General features: G+C 44.0%; 2 protein-coding genes across 25 annotated transcripts in view; one reads left to right on the forward strand and one right to left on the reverse strand.

The window, feature by feature from the left end:
- FARS2 (phenylalanyl-tRNA synthetase 2, mitochondrial) overlaps positions 1-18,062 on the reverse strand; it is a 584,196-nt gene extending 566,134 nt beyond the window's left edge. For 7 of the 22 annotated variants that reach the window (XM_072729190.1, XM_072729192.1, XM_072729191.1 and 4 more), the window contains exon 1: positions 15,810-15,912. The gene's annotated coding sequence lies outside the window, so the exon portion shown is untranslated. Of the gene's footprint in view, positions 1-825; positions 968-4,473; positions 4,559-15,809; positions 16,052-17,553 lie in introns of those variants that run through there. The other 15 variants (XM_072729189.1, XM_072729203.1, XM_072729206.1 and 12 more) reach the window with 12 other exon arrangements.
- Positions 16,301-22,433, forward strand: part of LYRM4 (LYR motif containing 4) — a 163,630-nt gene continuing 157,497 nt past the window's right edge. For 2 of the 3 annotated variants that reach the window (XM_025987474.2, XM_025987472.2), the window contains exon 1: positions 16,334-16,620. In XM_025987474.2, the coding sequence (XP_025843259.1) occupies positions 16,535-16,620 (86 nt within the window). In that variant the 5' untranslated portion in view covers positions 16,334-16,534. Of the gene's footprint in view, positions 16,621-22,433 lie in introns of all 3 variants that reach the window. The other variant, XM_025987473.2, reaches the window with a different exon arrangement.

The following is a 22,433-nucleotide window of genomic DNA, read 5'->3' on the forward strand; positions in this document are numbered from 1 at the left end:
ATAGAACAATAACAGCAGGGGCTTATTCCTTATTCTTTCATGTATCATGAGCTGAGATATTTTGAGTATCATATCCTTTAAAATTCTGGGGTTGTCATCATCTGACCAGGTCGCAAAGGGAACTTAATGATTATTAAGCAGCAAACAAATTATGTTAAATTAGGAGACTGATACAGGAAATGTGGATCAAACACTTTTACAACTAAATGATAGGAAAGCTAAGATGTATAATCCATTTACAAACAACTGTAACTGACTGACAGGGAAAAAAAATTTCAGCCAGTTTTCCGCTTGATTTATAAACCTGTTAAATCTAGCAACTTCTAGACAGTTTTGTACAATTATTATCATGACCAAAATAAGAAGTATGAGAAAAGGAGGTATATAAGAAAATAACATATAAACATCAATTTACAAATAAATGTAATTAACAGGGGAAAAAAAATCTCATCCAGTTTTCCATTTGATTTATACACCTGTTAAATCCAGCAACTAACAGACCATTTGTACAATTATCATTACCAAAATAAAAAGCATGAGAAATAGAAGCATATAAGAAAATAATACACAAACATCAAGGATTTACTCTTTTCGTTAGAGACAATAGGTCTATAAAGATCCATCTATATTCTCCCATCTGGAACATTACAACCAGTATCACTGACACACTAATTTGGCTATTTTAAGGTTTACTGAATATCTGGTACTGTAACTAAGAACGGTCATACCCCTCAAGGAGCTCACAGACCACCACAAAACCAGAGTGAGAGATATAGTTTCCCAACCAAAACTCAAGGACAGTGGAGGAGGTGACTTAACTGTTACCTGGAGGAAGAGCAGAAAAGATGCTCTTTTCTGGAGCAGAAAAAATTTCACAAAGAATGAATGTTCAGTGGTTGACAGCTAACACCATCAGAGACAGCACATCTCTTCTCAATTCTACAATCAGTGGCTTTTTGACGGTGGCCTGAAATTGGGTATAAATATACTGGTCACAGACAAACACTACGACAGGCACTCCTCCCATAAATATCATTTATTAAACATCAACCAGCAGACCAGTGATCTTAATAGCAAATTTCTACAAAGTGGAAAAACCACAAGTGCAAAGGACCAGAGGTGTAAGAGTATGAAGATCCTAAAAGAGCTGGTAGCTCAGGATGAGGAGTGTGGGGAGCAAAGGATGGAGTAGTAATGAATAGGAGAAAGGGAGTTCCAGGCCACATTCTGAGGAGGTAAGGAATTAGGAATTACGGAATATAATTAGAGGAGCAATAAAATGAGATATCTATGTGTTATAAACATGATCCTGGAACTCAGGGGGAAGTGGAGCTGAAGAAGGCACACCAACACACCGTCTTTAACATCTATAACATACCTGAGGAGTCACTGCCAAAGTGAGGTGGGGTTAAGATGAAGGGAAACTAGCAGTCACCACTTTACAAAATACAGAGCTTCTAACACAAATCACACTGTCCAGGACATCCAAAACTGAAGTGCCCTCAAACAAGGAAAAAACCAACCCTCAATTGAAGCTTCACAGTGGCTGTCCTTTGGCAGAGAGAAACTCCCTTGATCCAGAGATAAGTAATTATCAGAAAAGAAGACAAATCAGAGACACTCCATAGAAACTAATGAATGAAAACAAAATTAAAAATATAAAACAAAAAAGTCCACCAAAGAAAATTACTCAAAAAAACAAAGTGTTCAAATTGTTTTCCAAAATCAAAGGAATTAGAGATAAACTAAAAAAGATAAAAAGATAAAATATAGTCTTAGGGAGGGTCAAAAAAATACATACAAAAGATCAAAAAAAGGTTATATAACAACAGAAGATAAAAAGGGAGTTGGTACAGCTCAAGAAATAGTGGAGAAAAATGAAACTCCTACAAAATGAGTGTCATATTAGATGCAACAAAATGTGAAACACGAATAAAAACCCTGTCAGGCACAGGGAGGCCCGGTCTGAGAAGCCGTACAAAAGGAAGCAAATGAATAATACAAAAATGACCGGAAAGAAAACACTAGACACGTTAAGACAAAAGATCTACTTCACATTATTGATGCTTCTGAGGAAGAAAAAGAAAAAAGAAAAGAAAACATTTAAAGACATGAAACTCAGAATCCTAGAATCAAGCTCTATCCTAGAATCAAGAGCAGACCATGCTCCAGGAAAAATTACAATGCAATGATCAACAATAAGAGCCTAGTGAAGTTACCAGCTCAGGGGAAAAGGATACCTAATGCACGAAGAAAAAGCCATACACACACAGCACCACCCTTTCCTATCACAGGTTCCTTTGCAGAAGGAATGGGTGAGGGAAGAAGTAAGTTTACATCCAGAAGCACGGGAAGATTAGCCCACTGAACACAGTCTCAAAGAAGCCTGGAGGCAAGGGGCGGGGAGAGGGGCAGACACATGTTTGACCTACATCCATCCCATAGGTCATGCCAGTTCAACATATTGGTTACAGACGCAGTAGCACTAAATCACAGGCAGAAATACCCAGTGGGAAGCCAGGTGTACAGATGCTCACCTTGTTTCTCCCTTACACGGTATGTCAATTCCACTAATGAAAGCACATCAACAAAGCAGACTAGGGAAATCATTAGGACTGAGAACTACACTAGTCTGAAGCAGACCCAATCAGATATATCAAAAAGCAGTGAACGGGAGGCCTGGGTGGCTCAGCAGTTAAGCGTCTGCCTTCAGGAATTCAGTGTGACCCCGGGGTCCTGGGATGGAGTCCCACATCAGACTCCCTGCATGGAGCCTGCTTCTCCCTCTGCCTGTGTCGCTGCCTCTCTTTGTGTCTCTCATGAATAAATAAATTAGATATTAAAAAAAAAAAAAAGCAGTGAACAAGAAGTCTAGGTTGGGTAAGGAGGAAAGAAGTAAAGATATGAGACAGATGTGGCACAATAAAAGGTAGAAAGTCCAGTAGACTTCCAAGTGCTGGTGGGAATAAAGAATTAAGCAGCCCTAGTAGCAAAAGGAATAAGCTGGAAGGTAAGAACAGAGTTAGAGAAACACTTAAAACTGAGAGTATGGAGGCAGTTTGGTCAATAAAATGTGTTTAACTGTGAATCCCAGCCGGGCCACTTGCTATTTATGTTTCCTCGTTCTAGAGGATTGTGATGAGTACTAGATAAGGCAGCCCATGCAACAGCCAGCCCAACACCCACCACACAGTAAGTAGTACAAGAGTAGTTAGTCCCTTCAGGGAACCAGGACCCAGCAAGGTGAGGGAGAAACCTAGTCCTCAGAATAGCGCCATCCACATTTTTAAATTCACATTACTTAGCTTCAAACACAAGAATCCTGCAGCAAGAAAGAAATCCAATTTTGAAGAGAAAGAAGAAAACCAAAGGACAGGAGTAAATGATGAAACCGCAGCTCTAATAAAAAAAAAAACAAAAACTCCATTGAATCACTGACCAATCAACTGGCAAATATTTATTGAATGCTATGCAAAGCACAGTCTAATAAGTTATTTTCACATTTACTGCTATTATATATTGTCCGGCACCCAGACCAAATTAAAGAGCAATTAGAGGTAAAATAAGTGGAAGTAACTGATTGCTTGTATTTACAAAACAGTAGTGGAAGTCAAGATTGGCCTGGCCTAAGACAAGGAAATGTCCTCTGAGTGATGAGATGGCATGTTTCTGCCACATGCACAGCTTGGGAATGTGCTCTGTAGCCACGCAGGAGGCGGAAACATAATGGTTAACACAGCAGAAACATTCTGGCTTTATTACAGCATGATCAGGGGATCCCAACCAATTTCAGTCTAAGAATAAATTTTAACTTTGAAAAATCATCTAATCTCCACAAGATCAGACATATTTTTTTTTTGAGATTGATGTTAAATGAATGAACGGGTATCCAATGATAAAAGATGGTTAGTTCCTAAGGAAAATCTATACTTCAGAGAGCCTAATCACGCCAGGCTCTCCACCCAAAAAAAAATCAGTAATAATAGCAGATAACCTTCTACAGCATTTTCTATGAATCTAGCACTATTTTAAATGTTTTGTATGTATTAATTCCTTTAATGATAACAACAGGCTGGGTTATAGTACTTTTATTTTTTTACTGAGGTAAAATTGACATATTAGTTTCAGGTGTACAACATAATGATTCGATATTACAAAACGATCACCATAATAAGTCTAGCTAGTTAACACCCATCGTCATAGTTACAGAAAAACATTTCCCTGCTGAGAACTTTCAAGATCTACTCTCTCAGCAACATACACTTTTAACATCCACTGTATAATTCAAAATTACTTAAAAGCATTAATAAGTCACAGTAGCTTTTTATCACTGCGTATTTTTCCAACCACTATACTATGTGCATATGTCTGAAAATTGAGAGGAGAGCACATTAGAAACATAGGGACTCATAAGCTCTTCTCTCTGTGGCTCCCACTGTTTTCTAGCACACAGACTGGAAATCACTGTCCTACCTGATTGAGTTAACTGACAGGACCATGAATCTTTTAAAATTCATATTCTTCATCCTAAAATTGCAGAACCTGCAGTACAACGTTTCTAAGAGGAAAAAAAAAAAAAAAAAAAAAAAAACCCTGGTATTACAGTTGAAAAAACAGGTTCAGAGAGATTCTAGCAAAATACAAAACCAAAGCACAAGTTCTCTCAAATTATTGATCAAGTAGCAATCATTGAATACATTTAGTATGTGAAGTAACGATCATTCATTACAATCATATGTATTTAAGCATTTACATACTAATCATACTTTTTCAAGCACAGAACCAAACACAAAGCCCAATAACCCAACTATGGGACAACTAGAGCTTGAAAATGAGGGCTCACACAGAGCTAAATAAAACACTATAGGGATGCCAACAGAAAAATAAGAATCAATGTAAATTATTTGCTAGTTTCTTAAGACTGCTCTTATACCACCAATTCAATATGACATGATATAATCTGAAAAATACAAACATTTTGGAAACAAACAGTTGAAATATCAAATCTGCCAAGTGAACCAGGACACATATTTAAGTTCTCTAAGCCTCAGGGTTGCGTTTCTGGTAAAATTGGGGTAAAAGTGTGTAGTTCATTCAACTAGCATGAGAACCAAGAAAGTTTTGTCAGATGTCTTTGGCAGTGTCTAAAAATGAAGTGGAAAATGGTTGGAAGAAGAGAACTGTTAAGCACTGTCTGTACCCTCAAGAAAGTGTGTGCCATGAGGCTCAGGACCACACAACACTGACATTTGATCGTTCTTCCTTCTCGTGAGTGCCAAGAAGAGTTAACAGATCAGGACAGTATTAACCCCGGTATGGCTGGGCTACGGCTGGGCCCCTTCCAAAGGACAGGCTGCAGAGCCACAACAGGGAAAACAACCTCAAAAGGGTACAAATCTTCTGTTCTGAAATACCTGATTGCTTTTTTATGTTCCTATTAGTATTTAGGAGCTTTCTTCTAGAAGTCCAAAGAACATAACATAACACTGTTATTAGCTAGAACCATGAACCCATAGGTTCTGTATCAAGTGAAACAGTAAAACACTTCCCTTACTTCTACACTTTAGTACAGCCCACTCTCATGCACAAAAAGATTCAACCCTAAAGAAGAAAAAACCCTTTTGTGGCACCAACTCCCCACCCGCAACTGCCTACAGCTGAGGAAGCCACAGGAGACTGGGGACCCAGAGCTATCCATACAATGGGAAAATCCCACCTCTGGGCAGAGGGCAGGAGGACACAGGGATCCTGCAGGGAATAAAAGGGAAATGAAGGCTTTGATGGGTTTCAGAATCTTACAATTCCTCACTCTGTTCTTCCAATTCCTCTCTCTTTGCAAACAAAACAGTCTATGGCCTTGTCATGAAAAAGAAGGACCCCTGATTTTGGAAGGTCTTAAGACACCAGGGTGTGTAGGTTAACATAGTCATCATAGACTACTGTACCAGAGTGACCAAACATCTCGGTTTCCCCAAGGCAGTTCAGCTTTATGCCTCTTGTCCCAGCATCATTATTTAACAGCATCCACTTCCATTGATCTCAACAGTATCCTGATTTAGGAAATGCATATGATCACCCAAATGTTAAATTAAGTGACTTACTTAAAAAGACATGGAAAAGCTTTGTGATAGCTGTGAAATGTAACCAAATCAACAAAATCCTAGTCAAGTTTTCTCCCTCTCACTCACATACATAGTGTTTACAATCATTTTAAAAGTTCACAGTAACTCTCCCTAGAAACAATAAAACTATTACCAACAATCTAGGATCATAGTCTGCTGAAACTCAAAAATTTTATTTAAAAGCATTTCTGCTGTAGGTCAATAGCTTGTGTCAATAATTCATACGGCCTCCCCTGAGACCACTCTTTTAGAAAGAAGTTACAGAGATTCTAAATGACTAGTAAACACACACAATAACCTGCTAAAATGAGAATCATTTCCAGGGTGTTCTAAAACATAAAATAAAAACAATCGCTACCAGAGGCTCTTCAAGTCAAATTCGAAAAATAGTGCCAATAAAGTTTAAGATAATGCAAAATTCAGGGAGAATAAATCCTAAGAAAAAGTGTCCAAAATATGTATTACTCTTCTAAGGAAACTGACAAGATGCTTGCTCAGTTAGTACGCTAAGTGACTATACTACTTCCCTTATAAAATCTAAAGGGAAACTCAGGCCAACAGGGAATAATGTCATCTAAACAAGTGTAACAGACACGGTGCTGTGGCTGAACATCTCATATTACCTACAATTGTTGGTTGTGATGGGGTAAGAAACTGGAATATGCAGAAATTTAAGGATTTCAGTCTTTTCTCTTATCCCGTCATGTGACAAATGTTTACTGAGCACTAACTATGAACCTTGCATAGTTATAACATGCATACTATACTATAACATACTATAACAAAACATAGTCCCTGCCCTCACGGGATTGACTTCTGATGGGAGAAGTCAACATTAAACCAGTACCTCAGAATTACAAGCAATACACTTTTATATTATAAAAAAACAAAGAATAAATGCTGTAAGAAAGAATAATAAGATCAAGGTGGTATAATTTAAACTATGGCTAGGGAACACCTTGCTGAAGATGGAATATGTAATTTATACAGCCATTAGTCAAATGAAGAGTACGGGAAAAGATTTACTATTCCAGAGAGGGACCCTGATGTTTAAAATTCCTGAAGTGGGGGACACCTGGGTGGCTCAGTGGTTGAGCATCTGTCTTTGGCTCAGGTCATGATCCTGGGGTCCTGGGATCAAGTCTTGCATTGGGCTCCCTGCACAGAGCCTGCTTCTCCCGCTGCCTGTGTCTCTGCCTCTCTCTCTGTGTCCCTCAGGAATAAATAAATTTAAAAAATAAAATAAAATTCTTTAAGTGAAGAAAAAAAAAAAAAGCCTGTATATGCACACAACAAATTTACATAAAGAAACTACATGAGAAAATTCCAAAGCTTCACAAGTAGCAGAGAAATTACCTTAAATTAACAAATGCGAAAAATTCCAAGTAAAAATTTTTGCCAAGGCTGAAACAATGAAACTCTCTTTTTGGCACTACTGTATGAAGATGTGTTGAGCTGTAAGAAAGCCCAAATAGTTAATAAGAAGCACACTTATTGTCTACTCATCGTGGAGACTAGAGGTACCCAGTTCCAGGTTTCATTTAACAGCTCAGAAAAGTCAGGACGTTAAGCTGGGATCTCTTGTATTCCCTCACCCTTTCTCACAGGCTTTTCTCTTCATGGTTGCAACATGGCTGCTGAGCTTCAAGCATTAGTCTTCACATTAACATCCCAAGCAGGAAAGAAGAGATGGCAGAAGCAAACGCTCCGTTGGGAATACCTATCTTTTAACAGGAAGCAAAATCTCTCCTGAAAAACTTTCAGCCAACGTCTTCTTGTTTCATTAGCTGGAAAACCAAATATCTAGCCAAAAGGGAATGGAATCACCATGACGACTTTCTAGACTATTATGACTCATTTCCAGGAACTAGGCACATGGCCACTTAAAAAATTACTGTGCGCTAGCCAAGAAGTATGCTTGTTGATAGACAACTAACACTATCTGAAATCACCCAATAATTTTTACAGGTAAGTTATTTAGAGCTTATGCAATGGATTCATTCATTCATCTATTAGTATTTATTAATCATCTAGCATATGCAAAGCTAGATGCAAAGTGTTGAGGAAATAACTGTAATAAAAAGCAGACTTGGCCCCTGTCCTCACAGAATATACAAGCTGATAACAGAGAAAAGTATTAATCAAATAATCACACAAAGAGATACAGAACTTTAGCAAGACTGCTGTAATGAACTTTGGTGCCTTTTATCAAAAAATCTGTCCCTGTTCTCTTGGTAACTACTACTTCAATTTCACTGTATGTATCCCTCATGCCTACCTACCCATCTCCAGCTCTCACAGCCTGAATACCATGGGGGCAGCTGCCCCCATTCCTGTCTCTAGGATTTAAACAGGTGGCTCAAACCTAAACAGACTGTAATCCTATGTTCTACCCACAGTTATTGGTTAGAGATGGATGAGCACACAATTTAATAGGACCAAAGGGGTGAACAGAGAGAACTTTAGGGCACTCCTGGTACAGAAGCTCTCTTCTGACATTCTAGAAACAAGTACCCCAGAATTGTTGGCGGCCTTCTACAACCAAGAAAGGAGGCCAGCCTGAGGATAAAGTTGACATTGTACAACAAAGAATGGAAAAAAGGACAAAACCAGGTCCCTGACAATATCACTCAAATAAACCAATTCTAAAACCCATCTGTCTTCTGAACTTTCAAGATACATGGAACAATAAAGCCACTACATTAGTTCAAATCTATTTGACTTGGGTTTTCTGTTACTTGCAACTGCAGTCACTGCTAAAAATACTCACACTCACAACATTAAGAGGGCTTAAAAGAGGAAGATCTGTGTGAAGTTTGAGAAGGTGTCTTTGAGTATTTCTTAAACTGATACCAGACAAATTAGAAAAGGGAGAGTACATTCCAGGCACTTGGGTCAGCATTTGCAACTGCCCCCTCAAGGTCATACTGGCTGTGTTAGTGAGTTTATACAGACTTTTTTAGACTTTATTCAAAAAATGCTGCAGGGGGTGGGAGGAGGGACTGGTGGTACCTAGCCGGCTCAGTTGGAAGAGCATGCAACTCTAGATCTCAGGATTTTAAGTCCAAGTCCCATGCTGACTGCAGAAATTACTAAAATAAATAAACTTTAAATTTTTTTTAATTTCTTTAAAGATTTCAGTTATTTGTGAGAGAGTGAGTGAGCATGAATGGAAAGAGGAGCAGAGGCATAGGGAGAAGCAGACTCCCAGTTGAGCAGGAAGCCCAACACCCTTTTGGAACTTGGCCACAGCAACTTCTTGCAAGATACATCCATGAAGGCATGAGAAACAAAAGCAAAAATGAATTATTGGGACTTCATCAAGAAGCTTCTGCACAGCAAAAGAAACAGTCAACAAAACTAAAAGACAACCTACAGAATGGGAGAAGGTATTTGCAAATGACGTATCAGATAAAGGGCTAGTATCCAAGATCTATAAAGAACTTATTAAACTCAACAGCAAAGAAACAAACAATCCAATCAGGAAATGGGCAAAAGACATGAACAGAAATCTCACAGAGGAAGAGACAGACATGGCCAACAGACACATGAGAAAATGCTCATCACTGGCCATCAGGGAAATACAAATCAAAACCACAATGAGATACCACGTCACACCAGGGAAAATGGGGACAATTAACAAGGCAGGAAACCACAAATGTTGGAGAGGATGTGGAGAAAGGGGAACCCTCCTGCACTGTTGGTGGGAATGTGAACTGGTGCAGCCACTCTGGAAAACTGTGTGGAGGTTCCTCAAAGAGTTAAAAATAGACCTGCCCTACGACCCAGCAATTGCACTGTTGGGGATTTACCCCAAAGATACAGATGCAGTGAAACGCCGGGACACCTGCACCCGATGTTCACAGCAGCAATGTCCACAATAGCCAAACTGTGGAAGGAGCCTTGGTGTCCATCGAAAGATGATGGATAAAGAAGCTGTGGTCTATGTATACAATGGAATATTCCTCAGCCATTAGAAACGACAAATACCCACCATTTGCTTCGACGTGGTTGGACGTGGAGGGTATTATGCTGAGTGAAATAAGTCAATCGGAAAAGGACAAACATTATATGGTCTCATTCATTAGGGGAATATAGAAATTAGCAAAAGGGAATAAAGGGGAAAGGAGAGAAAATGAGTGAAAATATCAGTGAGGGAGACAAACCATGAGAGACACCTAACTCTGGGAAATGAACAAGGGGTAGTGGAAGGGGAGGTGGGCGGGGGGTTGGGGTGACTGGGTGATGGGCACTGAGGGGGCCGCTTGGCGGGATGAGCACTGGGTGTTATGCTATATGTTGGCAAATTGAAAACCAATAAAAAAAGTTACAAAAAAAAAAAAAAAAAAAACCATGGAGCTCAATCCCATAACTCCAGAATCATGACCTGAGCCAAAGACAGATGTTTAACTGCCTGAGCCACCCAGAGACCCCCAAAATTATTGAAATAAAAATGATGCAGTGGTTTTTTTTGCGGGGGGGAAGATTAGCATAAATTACTGTCATATAAATTTACACTGAATATTTTAAAAGAGCTGTTAAGACGACAGAAAAAGATTTTCAGAAAACAATGTAATGTGGCACCCACGGACTCTCCTCTACAAGGTCTTTAACAGAGGGACATTCGAACTCAGCTTGGACATCCTGGTGAAACTGACCTTATTGTCATGAAATGTATTAATCCTGGACAGTCTACCCAGATGCTTTAAAAAGTAGGGAGTATAGGGAATTCCTGGAAGGCAGGGCTCTACAAATGAGAGTGGCATCATAACAACCAGGTCTCAGGAGGCTCGAAGTGCTCTCACTGCACCTGGAAACCAAGGTATGAATGGGATTTCTAACAGAGCTTAACATCATCAATGCTCAGGCACATGCATTTATTTCACAGTGCTCAGAGACCTGAAATAGATACCAGTGCCTGTACCTGGAAATGTCAAGGAGGGAAGAAAGTATGCCTGATAAGCTTTCTTCTATATTGCGATTTCTCCATTTTCACTCTCCCCTGCCGTCCAGAATTCCAGGAATCGTTATAAAGATATTCTCCCAATAAATGAATCCTTATTAACTGAAGATAACTCTGGATCACTGCCTGTCAATATTATTGCAATTCATTTCACACAAGCCAGGTTTTTATACTCTTATATATTAATTAACTCAAGCTCACAATTACACAATATACAGGACACAGGTCTGCCCTGCTGAATTGCTTTAGTTGTGCTCAGCAAATAAATTTTTAAATTAAAAAGCTATGAAATATTAAATCATATAAAAGTATTCACTATAATGGCAGAGAATTCATGACTTCTCTGTTTAGCTTCTAATGTTAGTAACACCCTGCAGCATAATATTGCAATCTACTGTTTGTAAACGTCCCCCCAAAATTCACATTAAAATCCTAAGTTAAAAACCAAGGTGATGGTATAAAAAGGCAGGAACTTTGGGGTGATTAGATCATGAGGATTCCTAAGGAACAGGATCAGTACCCTTATAAGAGGCCCCAGAAAGATCCCTTGCTCCTTCCATGTGAGAACACAGTAAAAAGGCAGCCATGTATGAATCGGTAAGCTCTCAGATGACACTGAGTCTACCAGCACCTTGATCTTGAACTTCCCTGCCTCCAGACCTATAAGGAATAAAATTTTGTTTATCGGCTATACAGTTTATGATATCCTGTTAAAGCAGCCCAAACAGACTAAGACAAGTATCAAGGATTGTGAAATAATAGAAAAAAAAAAAAAAAATATATATATATATATAGGGTCTCTACCCCCAGTTCCCGTCTCCTACAACCTTGTTTTATTTTCCAAAAGGCAACAATACTAGAAGCATCTCTTGTTCTAATATTTGGTCTTTGACCCCAGCCCTGACACAGGGATCCTGAAACCCTTGAAAATTCCTAAGTGTTAAGAGCATTAGGAGCATCATTTATTCTTAAGTGACTCTAGGTGGGCTCCTGTAAGGCTCCTGAGGGAAGCTGGTTACCAGAAATACCAAGCCATGATTAGATGCTCGGGATTTTCAGCCCCACCACCCCCCAAACCCGCTTCTCTAGAAAACAAGAGGAGCTAGAAATGTTGTTACTAACTGATCATGACTACGTGAGGAAGCTTCCATAAAATTCCAATAGTATGGGGTTTGCAGAGCATCCAGGTGAGTGAACACATCCACACAGGAAGGGTGGTTCACCGCAAATCTTTTTTTTTTTTTTTTAATTTTTTATTTATTTATAATAGTCACACAGAGAGAGAGAGAGAGGCAGAGACACAGGCAGAGGGAGAAGCAGGCTCCATGCACCGGGAGCCCGACGTGGGACTCGATCCTGGGTCTCCAGGATCGCGCCCTGGGCCAAAGGCAGGCACCAAACCGCTGCGCCACCCAGGGATCCCCGGTTCACCGCAACTCAATGGGGACAGAAGCTCTTGCACTCAGGACCCTCTCAGACCTCACCCTATGTATCTCTTCATCTGGCTGTTCATCTGTATGTTTATCTCAACCTTTAATTAACTGATAATCTGTTTCCTTGAGTTTTGTGAGCCTCTCTAGGAAATTATTCAAACCTGAGAAAGAGGTCATGGAAGCCTCTAATTTGCAGACAAAGTGGACAGAAGGTGTGGGTTACCTGGGGACCTACTACTTGTAATTGGCATCTAAAGCAGGAGGGAAGGGAGGGCAGTCTTGTGGGAATGAGCCCTTATTAACCTGTGGCATCTGATACTGCCTTTGAGTATCGTCAAAATTAAGCTGAACTGTTAAGACACCCGGCTGGTATTACAGAGGATTGCTTTGGTGTCAGTAAAAACCCCACACATCCGGTGACCAGAGGTGAAGTGTTCTGTTTTGAGTAGTTAAGGAGACAAATAGGAAAGAAACACATAGTAGGAAAGAACTGTAGGATTTCCCTTTACAAAGATGTATCTCCTCCCTCCAGGAAAACAGTCAATGTCATGGAACTCAGTTACTGAATATCAGAAGACATCGACCTGGTATTTTGTCAGTGATTAGCAAAACATAGGCTGTTTTTTTCTTCCAAACAGGATAGTCAACACTGCAGATACTAAATGTTTTCTGTAAACGACCAACTAATCTGGACAAACAAGAGATGGCAGGTATTACTCCCCACTCCAAGAAGTCCATCAGAGCTTCAAATGGGTCTTTATAAGAATTACTGACATGTTTGTGAACTGCCTGGCAAAGCTGCTGGAAGAGAAAATGCACTTTGAATAAATAATAGCTGTCATTACCATCACACATAGCTGGTTGATTAACAAATCATTAGAAAACATACAAACAAAAAAACATCATTCCTTTAAGTTATCCCTCATAACTAGTATAAAAAATGAAGGTGATCTGTAGCAGAATACTACCATAAACCACACTGTGAAAGAATTCCGAAGTTGGTAGGAGTCTGTATTAGGAAAAAGATGGTTTCTTTCCTTCAGAAGGCAAAGAATTTGTTTAAAAAAAAAAAAAAATCCTCTAGAAGTGACATTTGATACACTTTACATAAAATTGATTGTCAGTTTTATTGCTGCTGCCACAAGGGGAACTCTTATCCTCCAATCAATGAAGTTAGACTATATAGCTGCTTTCTAACTTTCTCGGAGAACAGATTTTCTTAGGTATATTTGAAAAGAGCTTCTATGGAAAGGTGAGTCTCAGAAATTCCCCATGAGGTAATAATACCTGTGGCACATAAGAACAGACAACCTAAAAAAGGTATTCGATGTAGGTCTTTTCTAAGACATAGTTATAGGGGAAAAAAATGGTAATAGAAAAAAATGTAAATTTCTCTTAAAAGACTAAAAAGCTAATATAAAAATCAACATTTGCGATTTTCTGAATATTTGTCAGGGGCTAACCAGTTAGCTTCACAAATAAGTGGGAATCCAACTAAATTAAACTTCAAATACATCTGAAATTTACCCATGTTATCCAAGAAAAATTAAAACACCTCAAACTCCTGAAGCTTCCACTGAAGACTGTCTGTAAAGCAGTGTAGCATCACAGCTAGGCAGATCATATCCTGGGCCAATGCCTACCCTCCCCGCTTCCTAGCTGCTTACCTCAGTAACCTAACTTCTCAGCTTCCCTGTCTTTAAATGCAATTAACAGCTTTCTTTCCCATCAAGGTTCCAAAGGATTAACTGAGATCCTACAAGGACTCAGCTGGCTTCAGCCCTTTCCGGGTACTTCTCTTGCACTCACCGTCAAGCACTCTCCTACTTCCTCCCTCATAAGGCTTCAGGGTTCTGTAGACCAGGATCATGTTTCCCTAGCCCTCACTCAGACTCTTTCCTTTACCCTTTGTAAGGGTAAACCTACATTCTTCATAATCATCTTACTAATACATCCACATATCCAAATCCTGGAATTCCTTTCAAGATTTAGCTAACCTGGGGATCCCTGGGCAGCTCAGCAGTTGAGCTCCTGCCTTCGGCCCAGGGCATGATCCTGGAGACCTGGGATCAAGTCCCGCACCGGGCTCCCTGCATGGAGCCTGCTTCTCCCTCTGCCTGTGCCTCTCTCTCTCTTTCTCATGAATAAATAAACAAAATATTTAGAAAAAAAAAAGATTTAGGTAACCTAAATTCTCTCAAGCAACATGAATACCATCTCCTCCAAAAGGCCCCCTAATTCCTACAGATTAATGCTTCTCTACCAGACTGCAACCAATCACCTGGGGAATTTTTTTAAAAATCCCTGAAACTGGGAACGCTGGGTGGCCCAGCGGTTTAGTGCCTGCCTTTGGCCCAGGGCGAGATCCTGGAGTCCCTGGATCGAGTCCCACTTTGGGTTCCCGGCATGGAGCCTGCTTCTCCCTCTGCCTGTGTCTCTGCCTCTCTCTCTCTGTGTCTCTCATGAATAAATAAATAAAATCTTAAAAAAAAAAAAAATTATGTTTGGGGGACACCTGGGTGGCTCAGCAGTTGAGCGCCTCCCTTGGGCCCAGGTCATGACCCCGCGGTCCCGGGATCCAGTCCCGCACTGGGCTCCCTGCATGGAGCCTGCTTCTCCCTCTCGAGTATGTCTCTCATGAATAAAATAAATAAAATCTTTAAAATAATAATGATAAAAAAAAAAAGTATGTTCTCTTCCGTGCCTTTTTTTTTTCTTTTCAAACGCCGTTGCATCCTAAGGAGTAACGTTACCAAGTGCACCTGGGTGCACGCAGGGACACCAGGTTGCAAGTACGCTGACGGGCGCTTCCTGCCCTTAAAGTCCCAGAAAATACCAAGTTCTTGATGAAATGCAAAAGCTACGTTAACAATCATCAGGTCGGCGGGGCAGCCCGGGTGGCTCAGCGGTTAGCGCCGCCTGCAGCCCAGGGCGTGACCCCGGGGTCCTGGGATCGAGTCCCGCGTCGGGCTCCCTGCATGAAGCCTGCTTCTCCCTCTGCCTGCGTCTCTGTGTCTCTCGTGAATAAATAAATAAATCTTTAAAAAAAAAATCATCAGGTCGGCTAAATGCACGGAAGCGGCCCCGGCGCCCCAGGTCTCCGCGGGCGCAGCAGCCCGGCCCCGGCCCCGAAGGACCCAGGACCCTGCAAAGCTCGAGAGTTCAGAGCACAGGCGGGGAAGGGGAGCCCCGCGCCCCCGACCGCGGCCAGGCCAGCAGTCGCCCACCGCCCGCAGGAAACCCAGGCACCCCCAAGCACCCCCCGGGCACCCCGCGCTGCGCGCTGCTCACCCCCCCGGGAGGCTCCAAGCCGCCGCCGCACTCGCAGCCTCAGCGAGACCCCCACAGCTCCCTGGGCGCCGCCATCTTGGCAAGAGAGGGGTCCTTGCTCTCAAGGCCCCAAGCCGGTCGCCCCGAGCGGAGCCGGACAGCAGGGAGTCCCTCGCCCCCACCGCCTCGGCGGCCCCCGCGTCGCGACCTCGCGCCCCGGAAGCGCCCTGGCGCTGGGGGCCCACAGACACGCGCGGGAAAGTAAAGGCGCCCCGGAAACCCGGCTCGGCCCCTCAGGCAGCGCGGAGGGCAGCCCCAGCGCGAGGGGGCGGGTCCTCCGCGGCCGGGGGCGGGGCGTCGAGCGGCGGCGCGCTCGGTAACCATGGCAACGCGGCGGCGGGCGCCTCTCGGGCGGCGGGATCTGGGCGCTCCAGGCGACCTCGGGCTCGGCCCCTTCCCCGGGCTTCCCCTCTGCCCGCCTCGGCCCGCGGGGGGGGGGGGGGGGGGGGGGCGGCGGCCGCGCCCGGGGCCCGCCTCCCGGCCGGCGCCTCCCCCTCGGGCTGCCCCGAGCCCGCCTGCGCCCGCCTGCGCCCGCCTGCCGAGCTCCCGGCCCGCTGGCCGCCCCGGCCCGGCCCCGCCGCGCGGTTCAGCGCGTCCGCGGCTTTGCCGAGCGGGTTGGGTGACGTCGGGGCCTTCCCGAAGACGACGCGCTTCGCGGGTTTGTTTGGTTTTTCCCCCTTTCCAAAATGGCAGCCTCCAGCCGCGCACAAGTGTTAGATCTGTACCGGGCGATGCTGAGAGAGAGCAAGCACTTCAGCGCCTACAACTACAGGTGACGCGGCGGGCGGCGGGCGGCGGCGCCGGGGGCGGGGGCCGGGGGCGGCTTGTGTCTGCCCCGCGGCGGCGGCTTCGGGCCCGGGTGCTGAGCCTCCGCCGCCCACCTGCCTCCCAGGCCGGCCAGCGCGGTCCGGGCGCCTCGGGGGGAGCAAGGGGCGGAGACGACACCTGGGGGCGGGGGGCGGGGGGGCCTCGGACACCTGGGGGGGAGCAGGGGGGCCTCAGACACCTGGGGGGGAGCAGGGGGGGCCTCGGACACCAGGGGGGGAGCAGGGGGGGCCTCGGACACCTGGGGGGGAGCAGGGGGGGCCTCGGACACCTGGGGGCGGGGGAGCAGGGGGGCCTCGGACACCTGGGGGCGGGGGAGCAGGGGGGCCTCGGACACCTGGGGGCAGCAGGGGGGCCTCGGACACCTGGGGGCGGGGGTCAGGGGGGCCTCGGACACCTGGGGGGGAGCAGGGGGGCCTCGGACACCTGGGGGAGGGGGGCAGGGGGGCCTCGGACACCTGGGGGGAGCAGGGGGGACCTCGGACACCTGGGGGCAGCAGGGGGGCCTCGGACACCTGGGGGGAGCAGGGGGGGCCTCGGACACCTGGGGGCGGGGGTCAGGGGGGCCTCGGACACCTGGGGGGGAGCAGGGGGGCCTCGGACACCTGGGGGCGGGGGGCAGGGGGGCCTCGGACACCTGGGGCGGAGCAGGAGGGCCTTGGACACCTTGAGGGGGAGCAGGGGGGGCCTCGGACACATTGGGAGGCAGTGGGGCCTCCGACACCTGGGGGCGGGGGAGCAGGAGGTCCTCTGACACCTGGGGGGGAGCAGGGGGTCCTCTGGTACCTTGGGTGGGGGGGTAGGGACCTGTCTGACACCTGGGGGGAGAGCAGGGACCCTCTGATACTTGAGTGGGAGCGGGGGGGGTGTTCTCTGATACCTGGTGGGAGCAGAGTGTCCTCTGAAAACCTCGGTGGGAGGGGAAGCAGGGCGCCGTCTGAAACCTGGAGGAGGAGAGAGCAGGGGGGAGGGGGCTCGCCCTTCATCTTATCTGGGAAGAGATTCCGATCCTGTGATGGCTCCCTGGGTGGTTCTCTGGGGGCCGCTGACCGCTGCGCTTCCGCAAGCCTCAGGCTCAGGGCCGGCTTGTGGCGCGTGTAGAACTTCCCGGGGATGGAAGAGTTAGTTGGTCGTGGAAGCAGCAGCCTGTGGGAAAGCTGAAGCCTCGCTGCGGCGAGGTGCCTTGACTCGCTTTCCTGGTTGCAAGAATCAAATCCTTGCTCCTCGGGGCACTGGCTTTGAGGAGGCGGTGGGGTGAGAACAGGAGATTCAGGTAGCACTAAAGGAAAGAAACAGACTTCTAGGCTCTGAAACACTTGCCTTGGCCTCATCAGATGGGGATACAGCGTAAAGGATCTTCGCGGCAGGAGAGTGACAGGCTAAACTCCCATCCCCCAGTGCAGTGCACAACTTTCCCCACGCCCGCCCCCTTCTCACACTTGCTCTCACTCCCTCATTCACGTCCATACTTCGGTCTGCCTCACAGCCCTTGCTTTCTTACAACTTCTGACTCATTTTTACTGAATGTGTCTTATGGATCTTCCCTCTGCATCCTTAGGTTTGGTGTTTTCCTACTACCTCCGCAACTCAGACTTTGAGCCATAGTTAGGCCAGGTCTCACTGTGGGTGAGATCGAGTGTCCCAAGAAAGAGTCTGGTTCGACAGGTGCCACCCTCCCAAGGGTGTATGAGCCGGCAGGCCCCCTGGTAGGTAGACCCAGCCCAGTGTTGGTTATGGGACAGAAAGCTAGATCTCTCGAGCAGTGACTAATTTTTAGATACCTGCTTAGAAAAGTCATTATGTCCTGTAAATTTGAGAGCAGCATTGAGTCCTACCAGTAAGACCAGTCAAGTGGTTGAAAGATACGTATCCTGGGAGAGCCTGGTTCTACTTAGTGACTTTGTCTTTGGAAGGTAAAGTTTGCGAACATGAGGGGTACACGTGGAATTTTTAACAAAAACTGAATCAAGTACTTAGCACCAAGGACTTCACCAAGTCTGTTGAAGAAACCTACAAAATATGCACATGAATAAGTGCTGACCAGGTGTTTACAGTCTGGAAGAAAATATTTTGTCATTTAAATTTGCTGAAAATAAATAAGAACTAGGAATCAGTATATAGGCCCCACACTGAAAGGGGGGATGGGGTCGATGTGAAAGCACACTGTAGAGAAGTCAAGAGGGGGCCTCAGAGAATATATAACCTTCAACAAGTCACTCAACCTTAGTATTTCAATTTTCTTGTTTACAAAATTAGCTTGTCGGACTAGGTAACCTCTGAGGACTGCTACATTACTAAAAATCCATTTGGAAATGATTTATGAGCCAGGTGGGGAAATCCACATTTGAGGCAAAATTTTATCAAGTGAATAAATGCCAAGTCAACAGGGGTAAACCTCAGGAAAATCATTCAAAGCTGTACCTTGTGGGCAGAAAATTGGAAATGGGTTTCTGTATGAGCCACTGTAAAGTAATACACATTTAGTAAATAATTGTTCAAATTATACTTTGAATAATGCTTTTAAACTAAATTTATTTAGTTTAAAATATGCATGTAAATGTACTAACTATAAGAATCTGGTAATCATTTTACATTTTCTTGAAATCATGGACCTAAAACCTGAGATTCCCACCGGTATGAGCTCTCAGATAATAAACTTAATAGTTAAGAAATGATGCCCTTCTGGGGGCGTATGGATGGCTCAGTTGGTTAAGCGTCTGTCTTGGCTTCAGGTCATGATCCTAGGGTCCTTGGATTGAGGCCTGCATCAGGCTCTCTGCTCTGGGGAGCCTGCTTCTCCCTCTGCCTCTGCTGCCTGCACGTGCTTGCTTTTTCTCTCTCAAAGAAAGTCTTTAAAAAAAAAAAATGTCCTTCTGTATTAGGCTGTGTCTTGAGAATTTCAAAGACAGTGCTTTCCCCTTGTGAAGTTCTCTCTGGTGGGCATGCCCTTTAAACACTCTTGTCTTTAGTTCATCCTCTTGAGAGTCAACTCTATCATGATCCTCTCAGGACAAAGTGTTATTTTACTTCAGTGCTTCCAGAAACGTCCAAAGACTTTGCTCCGTACCATACCAAAACCTGGAGGTAGAAAGGTGAGAGCTTTGGGCTCAGCAAGGCATCTACCGTCAGTGGCTTTTTTAACATACCTCCATAGGATACAGTTATGGAAATCATTTTCACAAACTGTGTTAAGTGCTGTAATGGGCATGATGGGGTAGAATCAAGAACACTTCCCAGAAGATGACATTGGGTCAAAAGCATGAAATAACATAGTGTGCTCAAATAACAGTAAACAGTAGATGGTTTTTTTTTTTTTTTTTTTTTTTTCAGTAGATGGTTTAATTGCTAGAGAGTGAAGTGTGATTCAGGGGGTGACAAAGAATGAGACTAAGGGTGGAGAGCCCACATATTCAGAAGCCTGGGCACCATGCTAAGGAACTTGGGCTTTATTCTGAGCTAACAGGCAGCCAATAAAGCGTTTTAAACCAGAAAATGACATGGCCAGATTTGCATTTTAGGTAGGTCACTGGTAGCTGTGTAGAAAATAAATTTGGGGACTAAATATAAGGACACCAAATGGGAACTGATTATAGCAGTGTTGAGGAGAGATTAGGTTCCTAATGAAGGTAGGAATAGTGGCTGATAGAGAAAAAAAGACATGTTTGATTAATAAGTATAGGGTAAACTTGTTAGAAACCTGTGAATGATTGCATTCAGGAATAAGGAAGAAGAGATTCCAAGAAAAGTCTAGAATCACTTCCAGGTTACTATTTAGCTGAGGCACAGAAAGATTAAATGGGACGTTGTGCCATTAACGGACTTAAGAAATACAGAAATAGCTGGTCTTGTGACAAGAAGACTTACAAATACATCTTCAGACATCTTGAGTAAATGTCAGTGATACCCAGCAAAGACAGTTATTCACAAGAGTCCACAGCTCAGGGGAGCAAACAGGGCAAGAGTTAACGTCCTTACTTACTTGCCTTGTGACCCTGGGCAAGTCTTTTCACCTCTCTGTGCTGCAGTTTCTTAATCTATTAAACAAAGATTCTGTAAAGCAGAGATAATGCTTTCTCTCAAGTGGAAGTTTAAATGAGTTAATACATGTCAGGTGCTTATAGTTGTGCCTGGGGCGCCTCTGTGGCTCAGTCAGTTAAGCATCCAACTCCTAATTTCAGTTCAGGTCGTGGTCTCAGGGTTGTGAGATGGAGCCCTGTGTGATGGGGCACCGTGCTAGACGTGGAGCCTACTTGAGATTCTCTCTCTCTCCCTCCCCTCCATTCCAATGTGTGCACACTCTCTCTTAAAAAATAGTTTTGATATTAGGTGAAATTTCCAGGAAGAGTATTTAAACAGTTCTTCTAAACCAGGGGCAATTTTATCTGACAATACCTAGAGACATTTTTCTTGTTATAACTTGAGTGAGAGGATGCTAGAGGCATCTAGTAGTTAGAAACAGGGATGTCTTGTTAGAGACCAGGGATGTCTCTGGTCTAAACACGAAGTCCCCATAATAAAGAATTATCTGATCCAAAATGTCAAACATGCCAAGATTGAGAAATCTTAGTGTATGGTGAGAAAATTAGTGGGCTAAGGATGCTGTTCTAGAGAACATCAAAATGTGAGGGGTTGGCCAAAGAATTGCTGCTACAGAAGGCCAAGAAGACATAGTCTAAGAATGTGGTCCCAAACGTAATGGTCTCAGGATCTTGTTAAATTCTTTTTTTTTTTTAGGATCTTGTTAAATTCTTAAATGTAACCGAGGACCCAAAAGCTTTGTGTATGTGTGGCATAGTTATCAATATCATCGTGAAAATCAAAACGAAAACACCTATTTGTGAATGAATTAATAAGCCCATTACATACTAACATAAATGACATTTTTAGGAAAAGTAACCATTTTTTTTCCAAAAAAGAAAAAAAATTAGTGACAAGAGTGACATTCTTCAACATTTTTGCCAATCTTTTCAATGAATGTCTTAATAGAAGGAGAGAAGGTTTTTTTATATTTGCTGCTGCCTACAGCCTGTTGCTATACCACATGTCATTTAGCCTCTGGGAAATTCCACTGGACACGCTTAAGAGAATGAGAACAGGCAGTTGTGGTACTGTGAAAATAATTTTCCTGATGGATCCACTGGAAGGTCTCAGACCCCCCCCCAGTGGCCCCTGGCCACACCTGGATAACTACTGTAGTATCTACAGAGAAGAAAAGAAAACAAGCAGCGCAAGCAGTATCACAGAAGTCAAGATAGTCACATGTTTTTGGAAGGTGGTTGTGGCCAAGGTCACTTGCTTCAGCAAGGTCCAATAAATAAAGATGGAAATGTGATGCCTGGTGTTGGCAGTACCGAGATCTCTAGGGACCTTTACCAGAGAGCAGTGTTAGTGAGGTGGTCAAGGCTGAACCTGGGTTACGGGGGTTTAGAAGTGAATCAGAAGGAAGTAAATAGCTGCAGTGAGTATAAAGCAACCCACCACCCCAGGAAGTCTGTTTAACGTGATCTGGGAGTTCAGATAACCGTTAGAGCAAGACCCCACAAGAGGTGAGAAGTGGTGTATCTGAGAGCACAGTTGGTCCTGGGACAGGCAGAGAGACACTTTTTCATCAGTGGGTAAAGGAGGCGAAGATGCAGGAAGGATGGGAAGTTGAGGTGATTGGTGCCATGCCTGACAGCCAGTTTCTGGATAAAGTGGAAAGTAAGTAAATATTGAGGAAGCATTATGCTCTCAGATTTATTATTACACACATCAAACACT

This window comes from Vulpes vulpes, chromosome 12 (genome assembly GCF_048418805.1).
Source record: "Vulpes vulpes isolate BD-2025 chromosome 12, VulVul3, whole genome shotgun sequence".
In the NCBI taxonomy this organism is placed as follows: Eukaryota; Metazoa; Chordata; class Mammalia; order Carnivora; family Canidae; genus Vulpes; species Vulpes vulpes.